This window comes from Doryrhamphus excisus, linkage group LG5 (assembly GCF_037039965.1).
Source record: "Doryrhamphus excisus strain RoL-2023G ecotype Guam linkage group LG5, RoL_Dexc_Guam_v1.1, whole genome shotgun sequence".
Taxonomy (NCBI): Eukaryota; Metazoa; Chordata; class Actinopteri; order Syngnathiformes; family Syngnathidae; genus Doryrhamphus; species Doryrhamphus excisus.
The window spans coordinates 22,572,503-22,592,286 of NC_136361.1; the positions used below are offsets into that span (position 1 = coordinate 22,572,503).

The 19,784-nt window shown below is 42.4% G+C and overlaps 1 protein-coding gene across 1 annotated transcript in view; it reads left to right on the forward strand.

Moving 5' to 3' along the window:
- Window positions 1-19,784, forward strand: part of ulk4 (unc-51 like kinase 4) — a 68,393-nt gene that overhangs the window by 47,754 nt on the left and 855 nt on the right. The window contains exons 31-36 of the mRNA XM_078790928.1: window positions 1,517-1,565; window positions 5,072-5,174; window positions 8,845-9,008; window positions 10,117-10,218; window positions 10,462-10,653; window positions 13,351-13,445. Of these exons, the coding sequence (XP_078647054.1) occupies window positions 1,517-1,565; window positions 5,072-5,174; window positions 8,845-9,008; window positions 10,117-10,218; window positions 10,462-10,653; window positions 13,351-13,445 (705 nt within the window). The remainder of the gene's footprint in view (window positions 1-1,516; window positions 1,566-5,071; window positions 5,175-8,844; window positions 9,009-10,116; window positions 10,219-10,461; window positions 10,654-13,350; window positions 13,446-19,784) is intronic.

The window sequence follows — 19,784 nt, forward strand, 5'->3', positions numbered from 1 at the left end:
GCCATCATTCACCCAACATAATAACATAACATAACATAACAACAATACTGACTCATTGGGCCAAAGTACTGCATGCAAGTAAAACATTCATTCATTTTTTACCGCTTATTCTCACGAGGGTCATGGGGAATGCTGGAGCCTATCCCAGCTGTCTTCAGGCGAGAGACGGGGTACACCCTGGATTGGTCGGCAGCCAATCACAGGGCACATATAGACAAACAACCATTCACACTCACATTCATACCTTTTGTGACAATTTGGAGTTGCCAATTAAGCTAGAAAGAAAACCCACACATGGACAGGGAGAACATGCAAACTCCACACAGAGATGGCCGAAGGTGGGATTGAACACGGGTCTCCCAGCTGTGAAGTCTGCATGCTAACCACTCGTCTGCCGTGCAGCCGCGAGTAAAACATTCATTCATTCATTTTCTACCACTTTTCCTCACGAGGGTCGTGGGGAATGCTGGAGCCTATCTCAGCTGTCTTCAGGCGAGAGGCGGGGTACACCCTGGACTGGTGGCCAGCCAATCACAGTGCACATATAGACAAACAACCATTCACACTCACATTCATACCTTTTGTGACAATTTGGAGTCGCCAATTAACCTAGCATGTTTTTGGAATGTGGGAGGAAACCGGAGTACCCGGAGAAAACCCACGCACGCACGGGGAGAACATGCAAACTCCACACAGAGATGGCCGAGGTCACGAGTAAAACATATTTAGGTTAATTATGTATCGATAACTAAAACTCATGTAAATCCAAATCCAAATCATCAAGATACATAAGATTACGTAGTAGTTGTCTAAGTTCAGTTCCTCAAATGTCCTAACCCCAACCCCCTAAACCTAACCCTAACCCTAACCTTTGTTATTACTGAACTGGTATTACAGAACTGGTCAACACTGCTGAAACAAGCTTGTTGGAATTAAATATTCTAGTCGTGGTCCAAAGCCCGTCAAACATGATAAGAATGATGTTTTTAATCATGATTTATAGCGTGGAGGGTTTTGGTTGGTAAACCGTCTTACCTTCAACATTCGCACCTTTATTACATCGCTTACCTTCATTCCCATCCAATGCATTAAATAAACGCACACACAAACACAGACATCCATACAAATAAGTGTGTGCATGTATTTGTGTCTAAAGGTGCAGGCGTCCCAAACACAGTAATTGGTTGTAAATGAGGAAGTAAATCAGTCAGTGCACGCTGCCGTTTGTAATGAAAACATCCATCTCTTTCTGTCTTTTGTGTTTTGTGTCATTTTGTTGCTCATTTATTAGCATCCTACTCTCCTTTTCCCTGTTTGTGTCTTTTGTCCCCAAACCGGTGGGGTCTCATCATTTTAGCTGAGAAAAGGTTCATAGCTTATTAAACGACATGGTTCAGCTTAGTAAAAGCTGACAAAAAAACACAACTAAAGTTCCGTGTATTCATAGAAATGTATATGAATGTGTAGAAACACTCCAATCCAGTTTGTATTCATTCTCATTTCTTCTCCTTTTCAGGCTGATCAATCACAGCAAAGTCCTTCCAGCAGTGTTTCAGCTCATTATGGTAAGAAAACAGTCTCACTAATTAACTTGTCTTTCATCCAATCCATTCTGGAAAAAAATGGCGTTATGCTGCCCTACAGATCACTTCCTCCGACCGCTTTGTTTCTGTTTTTTCAAATATATACAGTCTGGGAGTATTAATATTAAAACATATTAAAAACATCTCGTTATGTTGCCAAACAAACCAAAGATACTGGTTTTTAATTGGTCCATGGTCATTAAGCCACACTTGAAAATATATTCATGAAGAAAGTATGCAGTTTTGTGGTTGACTACAGTGTAATATTAGTCCATTAGCAAATGGTACAGATTTCTGGGCTAAATTAGGCATTTTCAAGCATAAAAATGGCTACATGAACAAAAATACAAATATAAGGCATTCAGAAGACACATTCAAATACATGAGATTGATATGTGCCAGACTACAGTACTTGGTGATAATATGACTCCCAGTACTTAGTCTTTAATGTCTACTATAGGTGTGCTATTTCATGTTTTGGGGCTCCAAAAGGTATTTAGAAGGTCATAAACAGGTAGATTCCCACTTTGCTGAAATTCACTTATCACTCGGGCTTTGAGTCTTGAGCATTGATAGGAACCGGGACTAACATCCAATTATCCCGAGACTGTTCCATTCATTTTCCTCTGCTTATCCGGGTCCGGGTCACGGGGGCAGCAGTCTTAGTAGGGAAGCCCAGACTTCCCGGTCCCCAGCCACCTCCTCCAGCTCTACTGGGAGGACACCAAGGCGTTCCCAGGCCAGCTGTGAGACATAATCCCTCCAGCGTGTCCTAGGTCTGCCCCGGGGCTTTTTCCCGGCTGGGCATGCCCGGAACACCTCACCGGGGAGGCGTCCGGGAGGCATCCGGACTAGATGCCCGAGCCACCTCAACTGACTACTCCCGGATGGCTGAGCTCCTCACCCTATCTCTTAGGGTGAGTCCAGCTACCCTACGGAGGAAACTCATTTCAGCCGCCTGTATCCGCGATCTCGAGACTGTTAAGATTTTTATTTTGATTCCTAGTTTTGTTGTCCGGATGAAATAAACGTGAACAGCAATGAAGAAGAAGCAAGCGAGTACCAACAAAGAAGCGACTGTCCACTATCATCAATACAGGGTTTCAGTGTATTGTATATGCATATCTGATGGTGTCAATTGCATTCTTTATTTCTGTGGATATATACTTTGTCCTCCTCCTTTATCTTCCCCGAGCTCCATATAACCTTCATACATGTATTTATGGAAATGAGTCGGAGTGGTGTCAACCTTGTAAAGAGCAGTGAATAGGAAGAGTTAATAGAGTGGAAATATGGACTGTGGTATTAAGAGCTCCTTGAACGCAAACACCCAACACTTGGGTGTTATCAGCCAAGCACAACTAAGGTTCTAGAATATTATTGATTTTTTTACCTTTACCTTTTACAAAACCCATACAGTCGACAGTCCGCGCACACCCCCCCACTAAATAATCAGCGTTTTGCATGGCTGCCCGCCGTGTTCCAACTGGTTGATTCGGAATGTTAAACACCCTTATTCAACAGCCTGATTAACTCCCTGCTAGATTGTTTACCCCCATCCCAACCGGTCACGTCGGGATCCATTAGTGTCGTCTATATGGCTCCCGCTCCGATTGATTTATACTGTCAGAACCACTCTGATCCGGATTGATTGTGCCTGTCACCGGTGATCACAGCAGTCATGGCTAAAGTGGTCTAATTGTATTGTCCAGATGATGAAGTAGTTCTCCTGCAGACATGAAAAGACTTCGGGAAGCCGACTGGGCTTCACAAGTGGTTGCTTGTTGTGCCCGAGGACACAGAAGAACATTCGGAGGGAGCCGATGTGATTGATATTCGCTGCGACTGTGATGATCCGATTGCAGCTCACATCGGGTGTTCATTTCTGTCCCTCACGGTACAATCCACGCTACTTCACCCGATATAGGACTGATGGTTGACCTCGAGGTAGCTCTCGTCATACTAATGGTATATTGAAGTACCTGCCACCTGCACCATGTATGAAATATGCACATTTTTACCATATTTTATCAAAACAATTGTTTAGTGTTATTTGTGTGTATAAAGAGCTCAAAATTAACTAAAAACTGTGGTATTATGAGGAATGAGGGGTTGCGTTCAAGGACACCACGTCATTTAAGCTGAAGTTACATCTTTTTCGTGTATTACCTGGGATTTCCGAGCAGACTTAAATGCAACAAATTCATTCATTTTCTACCGCTTTTTCCTCACGAGGGTCGCGGAGGTGCTGGAGCCTATCCCAGCTGTCTTCGGGCGAGAGGCGGGGTACACCCTGGACTGGTCGCCAGCCAGAGGGCACATATAGACAAACAACCATTCACACTCACATTCATACCTATGGACAATTTGGAGTGGCCAATTAACCTAGCATGTTTTTGGAATGTGGGAGGAAACCGGAGTACCCGGAGAAAACCCACGCATGCACGGGGAGAACATGCAAACTCCACACAGAGATGGCCGAGGGTGGAATCGAACCCTGGTCCTCCTAGCTGTGAGGTCTGCACGCTAACCACTCGACCGCCGTGCCGCTTAAATGCAACAAATTGTACTTCCGCAATAAAAAGTTACAAAGTGGGTAATATGAATATTTTTTCTTTGTATTTCTGTTTATTTAGACCACACTTCATATAGGCGATGTTGTGTTTGGAGTGTCCGTGACTGCATCTCTCTAATAATGAGGAAGTGTCGTTCTGAAGGGACAAGAGACGTGTTTGCGAGTCGGAGATACGTACATATATAGTGTTTGTATTGCACTGCTGTTGATGTGTTCAGGTCACAATAATGTCATAAAAAAGCACCAGACTCTGTGGGGAGGCTAAAATCATCACACAGCAACTTAACACTAATAAGGTAGCTAAAAAATATGCACTATATTTTAAACGTACCGGCAACGGCATGGGATAAAACGGAACGCCGACATTCTCTTATGGTCTATGCTCTTATTGATAATCGGTGAAAAGACCCCGATTCGGTATAAACTATCGTTTTGTTGTCCAGACTAGTCTCTTCACAGTTCCTAAGCTGTCAAACTCATGGATGGTCACGCCTTTCATGGTCGTCCTCTCCGACTAATTAGCCGATAAAGATCAAAGTGAGCGTGCTTTGTCATTTGTTGTTCCTGACAGGCAGGTGCTTTTAGGTGCAACTTGATGTAATTGTCTTCTGCCTCAGGCTACCGCAAACATGATGAGCACCAGCCAGGCTTATCAGGCCATACACAGATCATACTGATGCACACAGACCCGCAGGCAGGGCTGGTGTATCTCACAGAGGATCAAATCATGAAATGAGGGCAAGAGGAGAAGTGAATTAGGCGGGACATGGGAGAGGATGAGCAGAAAGAGCAGGGCAGGAGAAGATAGGAGGTACGAGAGAAGTGTGAGCTAAGTTCCTTAACGTCCTAAACCGGAAAATCCAGGTGTGTTTTTACCATCAGGTGTTTGTAATTTGAATCTCTTCCTCTCCAGAGCAACAGTAATACAACTGGTGGGATGGTGCAGAATGCAGTCGCCTTGCTGTGTAATCTCAGTGAAGACTCAGTTTTGGACATGGAGCCAGAACACCACGAAGGTAAAGTATATCATAGTACATCACAGTAAAGTCCAAAGGGTGGACCTTCTGAAACCAGTGACAAAAACTCTTACATATACATATGGGCTAGGCTTATGACGATGATAGTCAATTCAAATTGTTTGTCTCTATGTGGGGCTGCACGGCGGTCGAGTGGTTAGCGCACAGACCTCACAGCTAGGACACCAGGGTTCAATTCCACCCTCGGCCATCTCTGTGTGGAGTTTGCATGCTCTCCCCGTAGGTTTTCTCTGGGTACTCCCCCATTCCAAAAACATGCTAGGTTAATTGGTGACTCCAAATTGTCCATAGGTATGAATGTGAGTGTGAATGGTTGTTTGTCTATATGTGCCCTGTGATTGGCTGGCCACCAGTCCAGGGTATAAGACAGCTGGGATAGGCTCCAGCACCCCCCACGACCCTCGTGAGGAAAAAGCGGTAGAAAATGAATGAATCATATGTGCCCTGTGATTGGCTGGCGACCAGTCCAGGGTGTAAGACAGCTGGGATAGGCTCCAGCACCCCCCACGACCCTCGTGTTGAAAAAGCGGTAGAAAATGAATGAATCATATGTGCCCTGTGATTGGCTGGCGACCAGTCCAGGGTGGACCCCGCCTCTCGCCCAAAGTCAGCTGGGATAGGCTCCAGCATAATAGTGAGGCTAAATGGCATGGTTAGATGGTTAGAGGCGATATGATAGTGATACGTCCCTGTTTGAGTTTTCCCCTTTGACCTGCAGTACTTTGCATTATATAGCCGTGTCATATTGTAGTAATAACTGTAGAAATATTGCTACCTTTACTACAATACCACCAAAATCCTTCAAATCACCACAAATAATCTTCTAGTCCGTTATCATCCCTTCCTGCTCTTTTCTATCCTCCAATGTCTGCCATCTTTGTTTGTAGCATCCTCCTCCTAACCCAACATCCACGTTGCTACGCTACATAGCATACGATTACCTTCCGCACCCCCTTTTGGTCCTGTCCCATTTTACCCTTTCCTCATCCTATATTTTGCACTTTACTTCTTTCTCCCCCCTGCGCCCCCTCCCTTCTGGTTGGGGTTTACTGTAGATGTGGCGACGACGGCGAGGAGAGAGGAGAAGTAGGAAGAGAGAAGAGGAGAGAGAGGAAGTGTGTATAATTGGCTTTTTAAGGTGTGACAGAGAGAAAGCGAGGGGAAGGGGCCAAGCGAGTGTTTGTGTGCTGGGAAGCAAAGAAACAGAAAGAGTCCGTGTTGAAGGGGAAATGGAAGCTGCTTGTGTTGTTTTAGCCACAGAGGGGATGTGTGGAAGTGGGACTGTGGATGCAGGAGCCCCAGCCTATTTCCTGCGTGTGCGTGTGCATGCGTGTGAGGAAGGGGGGGGGGGGGGGGATGAGGCTTATAATTGGGCAGATTTGCCTCTGACTGAGATAATACCCCCTGGGGAAGTAAGACAGAGGGACTAAAGCGAGAGGGATGAAGATGTAGGGGAAGAGGAAGAGCACAGCTGAAAGATGGGGGAGTCGGGAGGAAGCCAGGAGGATGAAACAGGAAGTAAAATGGCTTGCAGAGAGACGACAGTGAGGAAATATACAATAATATATAATATACAGAATAAGGAGTAACAGCAGCCAGTAAGCAGAGATGGATTCCACTTTCCCTGATATCTTTCGGTAGAATCGCTCCCCACTTGCTCATCACTTACTTCTCCACAGTTGAATGGATAGAAAGTTGATCTTCTGTGGCGTATTACAGCCAAGGGACTTCAGGAGGTTTGCCACCAGCTGCTTATAATTATCCGCCTTGTAGTTTGCAAGGAACTCTGATGCAGAAGTCAAGTGTTCATGAAATTTCTCTACATGCATGCATTTTGTACGAGATTTCTGCAAATAAAAACAGTTTCAATGTCGAAACACTCCTAGTTTCAAGGAGAAAGGCTTAAAAAGGGGGAATGTTTGCCAAACAGATAAAAATAATCCGCAAATAAACATGGGAAAATCTTCTTAAACCAAATATATTACTGTTGGTCCACCCGTTTGTTACTTAATTTACATTGTACTTCATGCAGAATGATGTACAAATGTCAGAGTAGATCTGATATGTGACTAATAATAATACCCATTTCATATGCGGATATAAGTATATTCAATACTGATGCAGTCTGAACGTTCATGTGGCGTACATTCGACCTACACGTCATGGGAAGAGTTGGGGAGAGGTACTAAAAAATGCCACATACATGTAGTGCACAAACAGGCATTACCAATGATACTGCACTATACTCTATAGCTAAGCCACAGAGGCAGTAATATACCAAATAAACCACAGAGCTAACATCCAAAACCAATAAAAAGGAGCAGTAATAAAAAGCTATAGGTTGATATAAGAAATTGATCAGAATGACAAAGCTGGAAATGACATTCTTAGCAAGCTGAGCCAAGAACGATATTAATCACAATATACTCCAGCATGCTTAAATTACCCTGCGTCTGGATGTTCTTGTAAGCTAACGCAGGTGATGCACACAAGTTATGTAAGTTATGTAACAATATTTTACAGACCGACTTGGTTTCCAGGTTTCTCCATCCCCAGCAAAATGAAATGATCTTGCTTTATATAAATAGTCTCAAGTGTTGTGGAATCACTATTTTTAACTTGGTTTGGGTCCAATCCAAAGTAGGACACAGCAAATTTTGTCTCTTTTTTATTCAGAACTTATTCTTAGCCCTCAAGTGATGAGTGTGTGTGTGTGTGTGTGTGTGTGAGAGAGAGAGGAGAACAGCTGACTGAAAGGAAGCCATGAGACAAAAAAAAAACATCTAAATTAACAACAACAGGAAGTATATGCAGATGAACTGACTGGGCAACGGACCAAAATTAAGTTAGAGACGCTGGGCCTCATTCCTCAAAATATTACCATATATCATAATCTATGTATATGTATAACAGTGATCATCTGTGCAGTCCAGACCTAAAAAGCCGGGCTCACACTCGCAACCACGTGACAAAAAAAATCACATTTTAAATAATAAATAATAAATAATAAATAATAAATAATAAATAATAAATAATAAATAATAAATAATAAATAATAAATAATAAATAATAAATAATAAATAATAAATAATAAATAATAAATAATATTTCATTGTACATTGACAAAAAATAAAAAATAAAACAATTATTACAAAATTATTAAAAAAATTTAAAACTATATTAGGAAAGCAGGAAGTGAGCAAATGTAACAGTTACTGATTGTAAAAGTACCAGATGGAGGGGTAGGATTTAATAAGCTTTGCTTCTTCCTACTCCTTTTGGACATGTGGAACTGGGAACTGATTATGGGATGCACTCAATTGTAATCTGATGCATGTTCAAATGAAATAAAACCATTACCATAAGTCGAACAAAGAATAAAAATATTGCCAAATACTGTATGGCGGTTATGAACAGAATCGTATTTTGCAGCGTTATATTGCATTGTTTCTGCAATCCGTATGCAAACAAAGCAGGAATAAACATATATCACCACTGCCATAAAAACAGTGTAGGTAATTAAAAAGACACTTATTCAGGCTCAGGTACACCAGGAGGTTTTCCACTATCGCAAACACGAGGAGGGATTTAGCTTGGCATATGTTCAACGCATCTTATGGAAGTCTTCTCCCTGCATATTCACAAACAGGCCTGACTGAGGTTGTCGCGAGCGCCCTCTCAGACGCCGCGAGGGTCCACCTGGACGGTGAAGCTGCCGGGAGGAAGGTCAGCCATCTTGTTTTGCAAGCCCTGCTGGAAGTACTCCACAACATCTTGAAACAGACAGCAAATGTTGTGCGCTCAGCACTGCAGGTACGACCACACAACCAGGTTGCCCATTCAGCGAATGTCCTCTTTTAAAGCCGCAGTAAATGGAACACAGCGGCTTATATTTAGAAACCACTGGAAGCAATACCGTGTTGTTCTGCTGTGTCATGCTACATCGGGCCTTAATAATAATACGGATTGATTCGCCAATGTCACAGACACACAACCGTGCGTCCTTGTATCCCCCAAGGTCAAATGTGTGTGTGGCAATTGATGTGCGTACTGGAAGCTTGCAGGTTTAAGCAATCGCAATATCGAAGTTGTGTACACAAGGGAAAGCGGATGAGGCACTGAGCCCCTCCAACATACACATACACACACACATATACACACACATATACACACACATATACACACAAACTCACTCACAGCAGACACAGAGGGGCCTGTCTGGTTCTGTCCCTGCGGCCTCATTATCACCGCTGGCTTTGTCCTCAGCTTGCCTCCCTGCACACACTCACTTTTACTCTCTCTCTCGCACACACACACACACACACACACACACACACAGCCCCCCCATCTCCCTATAGTGTGCACTCCAGCCCAAAGCATACATATTAATGCTTGGACAGGGAGGTGGAGGGGCTAAAGGGGAGGTATGGGTAGAAGCCTGGGTGGAGGGGAGAAGGTACAGAAGAGGGAGGGACACAAGTGGGGAAAAAAACAGCAAGCAGAATGTTTAGCAAAAATCAATTCCGACAGCAACGCAAGGCTCATTAAGAAGAAGAAAAGTTCTGGCCCGAAACAAATTGACAAGATCTGGAGAGAAAACAACTTCACCGGAGTCGTCGACTTGTCCACACTTGGAGAGCATGAGAGAAGGTTCAGCACCTGACTGCTACTAATTTACAGAATAAGAGTTAGATGCCAGTGTAGCGAATACAGAGAATAGAGCCGCTTCAGTAGTGTTAAATGTTACACACAAACATGATTTTTGATAGTATTTCCTCTTTTAGTCCGTGTGTGTTTGTGTCAGTCTGTCAGAATGTGTCTTGGCAGGTCTCTGGATCCATCATTATTGACTGTCAAATCTTTATAAATGATTTAACGTGTGTGTGCGTGCATGTGTGTGTGTGTGTGCACGCGTGTGTAGAGCCAGAGGCTATCTTGTCCAACGGCAGAGACGGATGCGGCAGAGAAGCTGCTCTTTGCCTTCAGACCTCTGAGCCGACTCAGCACGCACCTCATTCACATGGTGAGGAGGCAAACACTTATGAAGCTGGTGTATGTTGTGGAAACGTCTTGCATGCATAAACTGTTTCTGCACGCTACAGTCATCCGTCCATCTAGAGTGGGCAAAACACAGGAACAAGCGGAAAACGATCAATTCCGCAATATTACCCACTATAAAGCATTGTATTATTATTATTATTATATGTTTTATTTTAGGCATGTAGTATAACAGAATAACGCTGATCCATACTGTATGCCCCCCTAGCTGCCGACCGAGAGCCAGGAGTTGTGGGAGGAGTCCATTCAGTGTCTGTCACTGCTGGTCCAACTTTACGGAGGAAGTCATGACTGTCTGTCGCCTTCCTGTTTACGTAGCTTCTCCCGTGTTCTTTGCACCGACGTGCGTAACAGGACCCCCCAATTTCAGCGCACAGCACTCAAGATAATCAAACGGCTGGTAAGTAGGACACAGACAAGCACGTGCGCATTGTTGGGAATTTGGACCGCCACAGATTAATTTAGAGCTACGCTGCTGATCTAAATTTTCATTCATTCATTCGTTTTCTACTGCTTATCCTCATGAGGGTCGCGGGAGGGGTGCTGGAGCCTATCCCAGCTGTCTTCAGGCGAGACTGGTGGCCAGCCAATCACAGGGCACATATAGACAAACAACCATTCACACTCACATTCATACCTATGGACAATTTGGAGTCGCCAATTAACTAAATATGGGAGGAAAACCGGAGTACCCGGAGAAAACCCACGCATGCACAGGGAGAACATGCAAACTCCACACAAAGATGGCCGAGGGTGGATTTGAACTCAGGTCTCCTGGCTGTGAGGTCTGCGCGCTAACCACTCAACCGCCGTGCATCCCCTGATCAAAATTTTAATCACTGGAATTGACTAAACCAACCAGGAAGTGAACAAATGTAACAGTTACTAAATAATAAATAATAAATAATAAATAATAAACAATAAATAATAAATAATAAATAATAAATAATAAATAATAAATAATAAATAATAAATAATAAATAATAAATAATAAATAATAAATAATAAATAAATTGTATGGTCATATAACCTCATACTTTGGTACGTGATAAAAAATAAAAAATGAAAACATTTTTAAAAAATTTTAAAACTATGTTAGGAAAGCAGGAAGTGAACAAATATAACAGTTCCGTATTGTAAAAGTACCAGATGGAGGGGTAGGATTTAATAAGCTTTGCTTCTTCCTACTCCTTTTGGACATGTGGAACTGGGAACTGATTATGGGATGCACTCAATTGTAATCTGATGCATGTTCAAATGAAATTAAACCATTACCATTATTCCATCCAATGAACATCACATGTGTGCATCGTAGGGAAATGTTTTAACATAAAGTCAGAAAATATGTTTCGGACTGAAGAGAAAATCTGACATTTGACCTTGTGTTTTTTTTAAAAAGGTTTTCTCTGCTGGGATTATCAATGAGCTGGTAAAGACATTCATTATCCACAACATATGCATGTGCACCGAATTAGTCCCAGCGACTCCCGTTCTTTCTGCAACACACACCTACACACTCAGAGATGTGCTTGCCCTTCAACAAAGGCTTTTTAATTATCTTTCATTGATTTTAGGCCTCTGTTAATCTCAATCAAAGATCCCGCTAATGGTTGGGTTAAAAAGGAGGGGCTGTGGGTGGTGGGATGAATCAAATCTGAAATGCTGCAATTTCCATCTCCTCTTTTTTTAGTAACAACTTGGAAAGGTGTGAAGAGAATGCTAATGAAAGGAAAAAGGATTCATAAAAGCTTGTTGGCGAAACTAGCAATTAATTGGACTAAAAGCAGTTTGCTTTTACAGTAAGTCGGTACTCTCCCTCGAGCAACTAAATATTGGATGTATGCACTTCCAGGTTACAGGTATCTTCACTGGTAGACACATTTGACACTCCTTAATAACAACCTATGTATCATGTTGGTTTTATTTTTTTTATTGTATATACCAATGCTAATTCTATTTGCATGAATGTTTTTTACTTTCCCGGTACGCCCGGAGGCTTAAAAAAAGTAAACAAATGTTCAACCACTGTAAACGTGTGCATGTACGTCATGGAAAAGTCTGAAAACTAAAGAAAATGTAGAGTTGTCGCTGCCTTCTTGGCGGTGATCACATGTCTATGACACTTCCTGGAAACCAGGATGCATCAAAATATTCACAACAGCAGTAGTACTTATTGATACATTGTACATTGCTACTGCATACATGTATACATGGCTTTCAGTATTATACATGATATGGTTGATATGTGAATGGTTGTTTGTCTATACGTGCCCTGTGATTGGCTGGCCACCAGTCCAGGGTGTACCCCGCCTCTCGCCCAAAGACAGCTGGGATAGGCTCCAGCAAGGAAGTGCGGGAATCGGTGTGTGTGCTGCGCTCTGGTGGTGGAAGTGTGAAAAATAAAGTTGACTGGAAGCAGCCGTTCGCCGTCTTCTTTTTTGGTATTGAAATCCTTAAGCAAAGATTGATTTAAGCTGCTTTTGTATCGATATAAGCAGACCAAATTGGCTGGCGGGAGATGAAAAGGGCATCGTAGTAACCGGATTATCATAATAACCGGGTATCGTACTAACGGAGCTAATAATATCATGACTAGAGATTTGCCGGGAAATGAAAATAGTATCGTAATAAGCAGTAATTCGTTATAACCGATATCGATATAACGAGACTTTACTGTATACTATTATATGACAGAATACTTTTGCCACTGCAGAATATTGCAATTTATTACTATTTTGGACAGTGAAGTATTTATACTTTTGATTTCCAAATCATCATAACATACGAGGCGTGTACTCGTGCAGCCAACACGATTGGGAAGTTGAACATGTCAGAACTAGTGGCCAATCCTACAAAGGAATGCAAAGAGTCAACCCACTTCTGGGGGGACTTCCAAGGACCGCAATGACCCCAGGTTGTGTTTTTTTGTGTCGACTTTCAGCGTCCTTTTTTGGCAAATGTCCAACATAATTAGTCATTCAGGACTGGATTATCGGGACTTGGGTGATAACTATTCATGAGATGGTTTAGTGAAGATGTGGTGGAACCTCTAAAGTCTCTACTACAAAGCTGTCTTAACACACATTATTTTCTTTAGGTGCAGAGTATGGACACATGTGATTGGCTGGAATGTCCTGAAGGGGAGGAACTAGTGAGTCAGCTCCAAGACATGACCAACTCCTCATCCAACCGGTTAGTGATAATTGTTTTTTAGGCTTTCTCTGCCTGCCTAAGTATTATTACCACTCGACCGCCATGCAGCTGACACATGTTCATCTTATTATATTTTTGCTGTTAAAAATGAAATATTTTGTACGTTTCATTACTAATAATGTGCTTTCCGGAGTCTTGAGCACTCAATCCAAGGGACAGTAGACGGCAATACAAAAACTCCAAAACCCAGAAAAGGTTAGACCCTGGAAAAAGCGTGGCATGGTCGGTAAATCCACATTTATGGACTAGATATATATTCTACCAATAAGTGCTCACTGGTCTTGTAACTTATATATATATAACTATATATATATATATATATAACTATATATATATATATTCATATATTTATATAGTATGTCTATCTGTGGCAATCACTGCCAGCAAAACCACCTTCCTGTTTATTATTCCTTTATTTTCTACCGCTTTTCCTCACAAGGGTCACGGGGGTGCTGGAGCCTATCCCAGCTGTCTTCGGACGAGAGGCGGGGTACATCCTGGACTGGTGGCCAGCCAATCACAGGGCACATATAGACAAACAACCATTCACACTCACATTCATACCTATGGACAATTTGGAGTCGCCAATTAACCTAGCATGTTTTTGGAATGTGGGAGGAAACCGGAGTACCTGGAGAAAACCCACGGGGTGAACATGAAAACTCCACATAGATATGACCGAGGATTGAACTCAGGTCTTGTAGCTGTGAGGTCTGCGCGCTAACCACTCGACCGCCGTGCAGCCGACACATGTTCATCTTATTATATTTTTGCTGTTAAAAATGAAATATTTTGTATGTTTCATTACTAATAATGTGCTTTCCCGAGTCTTGAGCACTCAATCTGAGGGTTAGACTGTCTGTAAATCCACATTTATGGACTAGATATATATTCTACCAATAACTGCTTGCTGGTCTTGTAACTTATATATATATGTATATAAACTCTATTTGTGGCAATCACTGCCAGCAAAACCACCTTCCTGTTTATTCTTCTTCTTCTCATTATTATTGTTATTATTATTATTATTATTTATGTGTGTTATATCAGATGACAGTCTCCCGCTGCCAGCTGGTGTAAACACAATCACATCGCCTTGATGATCGATATTGGCCGCCTGGTCTTGAGATTTGTCACAATCTGTGCCCATATTTCTCCGTATTTCATCAAGATTTGGCTCAAGTGTGGATGGTCTGATGCCCAACGTTCCTTCTATTTCAACAAAGTCTTCATTTATCGAAGAACAGTCTTTTTTCTCCGCTGTGCTTCTGTGGCTGGCGTGACTGCAGAACGGCTTTTTGGGTGACCAAAGGGGGGGGGGGTGTCTAAAGGGTTAAATGTGTGGTCTACTTAGGATTGATTACATTCAATTCCAAACAATGCAGAGTAAAGCAGCCCAACAGCAGTCACATGACCTAAATAAATCCATGTATAGTACAATCACTCAATCGAAGTAATAAACACGTGAAATCAAACATACAAACATACTAGTCCGTGAGCCCAGTTAGCAAACAATTAGCACACGGCTCCAAAGTGTATGCTATTCCCAACACAGCTTAAATCATGAGCAGCAAACACTCCCAATGTCCCAACATAACCATCAATCCCACCTGGTTGAGTCACACAAAGGAAGCACTTCCTACTCCATGTGGGAAGCAGGATCAAGCTAGCAACAACTGCTACCAGTGCTGAGCTAGCTATTTCTGGAATGGTGCATTTAGGAGCATCACGTATTAATCACGTCTAAATTGTCCATAGGTATGAATGTGAGTGGGAATGGTTGTTTGTCTATATGTGCCCTGTGATTGGCTGGGATAGGCTCCAGCATACCCCCGCGACCCTACTGAACATGTTTTTCTGATATCATTTCACACAAGGAGGCGACCTGTGCAAGAAAAACCAAGCAACAGGAAATGACTTTGAGCGGCTTCGGCATTAGCGAAACAAAAGCCCCAACTAGGCAGCTAGCAGTCAGCTAACTATTATGAGCAAAGCCTGGACAGCATACACACGCAGACTAATTGGACATGCACTAGAAGTTCACTGAAGTTGTTGCTCCAGTGGCTCCAGTGACACCCTCCCAACCCTGATCCATGATGAGCCCTGCAGTTTTTGTATAATCCTGCTAACAGGCAGCCGGAAGTCCCTTGACAGCTGTTAGTGAAGAGTCCAAAATAGTTGATGAGAAGTAGCAATTTGGTAGGACTTAAGTCGTTCTTGGAACATGTGGATATTTGTTTGGGCTTACCCAATACACACTGTGTATAGATGGATCCAATACACACTATGTATTGGATATACCATTGTAATGGTAATGGTAATGGTAATGGTTTTATTTCATTTGAACATGCATCAGATTACAATTGAATGCATCCCATAATCAGTTCACAGTTCCACATGTCCAAAAGGAGTAGGAAGAAGCAAAGCTTATTAAATCCTACCCCTCCATCTGGTACTTTTACAATCAGTAACTGTTACATTTGTTCACTTCCTGCTTTCCTAATATAGTTTATAGTTTCCATTTATTTTATTTATGTGATATGACCATACAATGACATAATGGGTACCATAGTACCATAGTATCCATAGTAATATAGAGGAGAAATATGATAAATTTGAAACACTTCTATGCTAGGACTACGTTAAAAAGCCATAGCATTTCAGTATGTGGAATCAAACTATGGAATGGATTGAGTCAGGAAATCAAACAATGCACAACGATGAGCCAATTCAAGAAACAATACAAGCAGTTGATGTTTGCTAAATACAAGGATGAAGAGTCTTGAACCAGTCATGATGTGCTATATATATCACTATATTGACACTTACTATGGTAATGGTAATGGTAGTGGTAATGGTAATGGTTTAATTTCATTTGAACATGCATCAGATTACAATTGAGTGCATCCCATAATCAGTTCCCAGTTCCACATGTCCAAAAGGAGTAGGAAGAAGCAAAGCTTGTTAAATCCTACCCCTCCATCTGGTTCTTTTACAGTTACATTTGTTCACTTCCTGCTTTCCTAATAGATTTTTTTAATTTTTAAATACATTTTTATTAACTTTTTTGTTGTTTTTGTTGTTTTTTGTTATTATGGTACCCATTATGTCATCGGATGGTCATATCACCTTGTACTGAAATTGTAATGTATTGTAATGAAAAATAAAAATAAAAATAAAAAAAAAATTTAAAAAATATTTAAAAAATATTTTACAATTATTTTACAATTATTAAAAAATTATTTTTAAATTATTAAAAAAATATTTTTTGATTATTTAAAAAATATTGTTTAATTGTTTGTAATTAAATTAAATGATTTAATAACAAATGTTTAATAAGCTTTGCTTCTTCCTACTCCTTTTGGACATGTGGAACTGGGAACTGATTATGGGATGCACTCAACTGTAATCTGATGCATGTTCACATGAAATTAAACCATTACCATTACCATTACCATTACCATTACCACTACCATTACCATTACCATAGTAAGTATCAATATAGTGATATATATAGCACATCATGACTGGTTGAAGACTCTTCATCCTTGTATTTAGCAAACATCAACTGCTTGTATTGTTTCTTGAATTGGCTCATCGTTGTGCATTGATGGATCCCAACGTATACGTTCTCTTAACGTATACGTTCCCCTTCTTCTATCACCTCAGCCCCACTATGATGTCTGCGTTGAGTGCAAATGTTAGCTGCACTTACCGTTTGTCTCACCCAAGGTGGGTGTCGGTAGTCTCGGACCATCTCAATTTGATTTATTACGGCCTCCTTGTACCGTTTAGCCGCCGAGAGGGTCGGAATGGGTCGTTCGTCTTGATGACGCGTTCGTACAGAGATGCGGAATAGGATTTGGCGTATAGTGCAGGTTTGTTACAATACGCTTTGATAATGATCACACCAAACCGGGGGGGCGAAGGAGTGTTTTGAACATGAAATTGATGGCTGCCGCAGTGGAAGGACGAGTGAAAATGTAAATGAAGAATAAAAATGGTTTAAAAAATGGCGGCTTCTCCGCCTTTTCTCATTTTCACTCATGGATTATTGGGATCGAAATGAAACATTTTATTTTGAAGGGAAAAAAATCAATCAATCAAACTCCACTACCCTGTGTGAAAAAATGATCGCCCCTCCTTAAAACACGACTGAGATTAATCGAGACCAATTCGTCTGGAAAATTGAAGCCATTTCTAAAGCTCTGGGACTCCAGCCAACCACAGTGAGAGCCATTATCCACAAATTGGGAAAGCATGGAACAGTGGCCAACCTTCCCAGGAGTGGCCGGTGAACTAAAACGACCCCAAGAGCCCAAAACAACCTCCAAAAAAAACTGCAGGCCTCACTTGCCGCTTGTCAGAGATCACGACTCCATTTTTGCCAGAAAACATCTTGATGAAAAAAGGATGTGGTCTGAAGAAACAGAAGTTTTGGAAAGTGTGTCCTATTACATCGACCCCAAATAACGGTAAAATATGGTGGTGGTAGTGTGATGGTCTTGACTTGAATCCTTATTGACAATCATCTGTTTGTGAATTCAAGCTGAAAATAACTTGAGTTCTTCAGCAGGACAACAATCCTAAACATACCAGCAAGTCCTTCTCTGATTGGCTGAAAAAAACCAAATGAATTTATATGCTGCACTTTGGATAGCAACAATACTCAATACAAGATGGCGGCTAATTCAGCATTTGGCCTACCCAACAATCCTCCATCGCTACGGCGTGCGTTCGTGTGCGCCCACACCTGTACCTCCATCTCCATCTGGGGGGGCTTTTGTATGTTTTTGGAGTGCGTGGTCCCCCTTTGAGCCTTTTGTCGCCGCTTTGATCCGTCCGTGTTTGAGCCCAGACACACAAACACTCGGCGTATAAACGGTCTGGGATTCATAATAAAGGTTTATTGTCGTCCCGCTATGGAGTCCTCGCCCCCCCCCAAACCACCCCCGCCTCTACTCGGTCACCCCCCCATCCCTTAATCTCCATCTCTATTTCTCTCCCCTCATCGCCTTACACCCTTCCTCTCGTCACCTGACGCTCTTCTTCTTCTTCCCCTTGTCACCTTCCTACCTTCCTACCTTCCTCTCCCCTCGTCTCCTCCGTGCCAGATGAAAGCAGAGATCAGCCTCGCTCTTTGAAGTGGCCGACACTGGCACACTCCGACTGCTTTATCCGCCGGAGGGGGGGGTTGGGGTGTGGGGTGGCGTGGGTGGGGGGTGGCACAGGTTTTAGGAGAAAGAGCTTGAGATGAGAGGATGTAAAGGAGAGGAGTGCGGGGGGGGGGCGTTTAATTTAGAAAGGAGCCGGGAGAAGCCGAGCGGAGATGTTGAAGCCAATGATGTCATTCACCCTTCACCATGGCAACCTTAGGAATGCCCTCCCCTCCAAAAAGCCTGACCGCCGTTGTGTGTATGGTGGGGGGTGGGGGTGGGGGGGTTGTTCTCCATCCTAAAGAGGCCAAAATCCGAGTCTTCAGTGAAACCTGGCGACAAAGTTTCAACCTTCGTTTCAACTTCGACCTTCAGGTTGGATGTTTTATTATTGCTGTAGTCCTCCTGTGGCAGCCCCCCAAACCCCTTCGACCCCCCCCCCCTCAAAGATTCATTTACAGTACATGCCCAGAGGTCCGGCATTTTTGCGTCCTCGTCTGCCTTTTGGGTGCGGACCGTTTCTTCGACATTGCTTATTTTGTCAGGGAGAACTTTGACAACATACAGGCTAGCAAGCTAACAAGCTAGCAAGCTAGCCATGACGCAGGAACCATGACATTGATTGACAATGGTCTACAGCCAATCAGGATGTGGAAGACATTGAGCAATGCAGACAGATTCAACTTCCCACAATGCAATTATTCTTAAAGGGCCAGACTCGGCCTGCAATATAATGTACTACAAAACAAGAAATACTACAAAAAATCAGCAAACCCAAAAGGTGAACTGCGATACATCGAGGGAACACAGTACATGTTGGTCCAAGAAGATGTACAACTACTACTGTGTTGGGTGTCAACCAGTGTCAACCATTAAGAACCCCCTGACCCTAAAGTACCCCAGTACTGAGTACCCCAGTACAAGCCTCTGCTTATATTGATACATTACTAATAATCAATATCAATCGTCACTATACCCAACACGTCACAAACCAGCACTAAACATAACACATAACTTTAAACTGTTATTTCCAAATGCCCGCAAGGCATGCTGGGTTGTCCATCCGCAACAACATGAACTATGACAAACACTGTAAAATGTTGGTGGAAAATGTACTACAAACTACCCAGCATGCCTTGCGGCAGGACTTTGTGTATTTCTT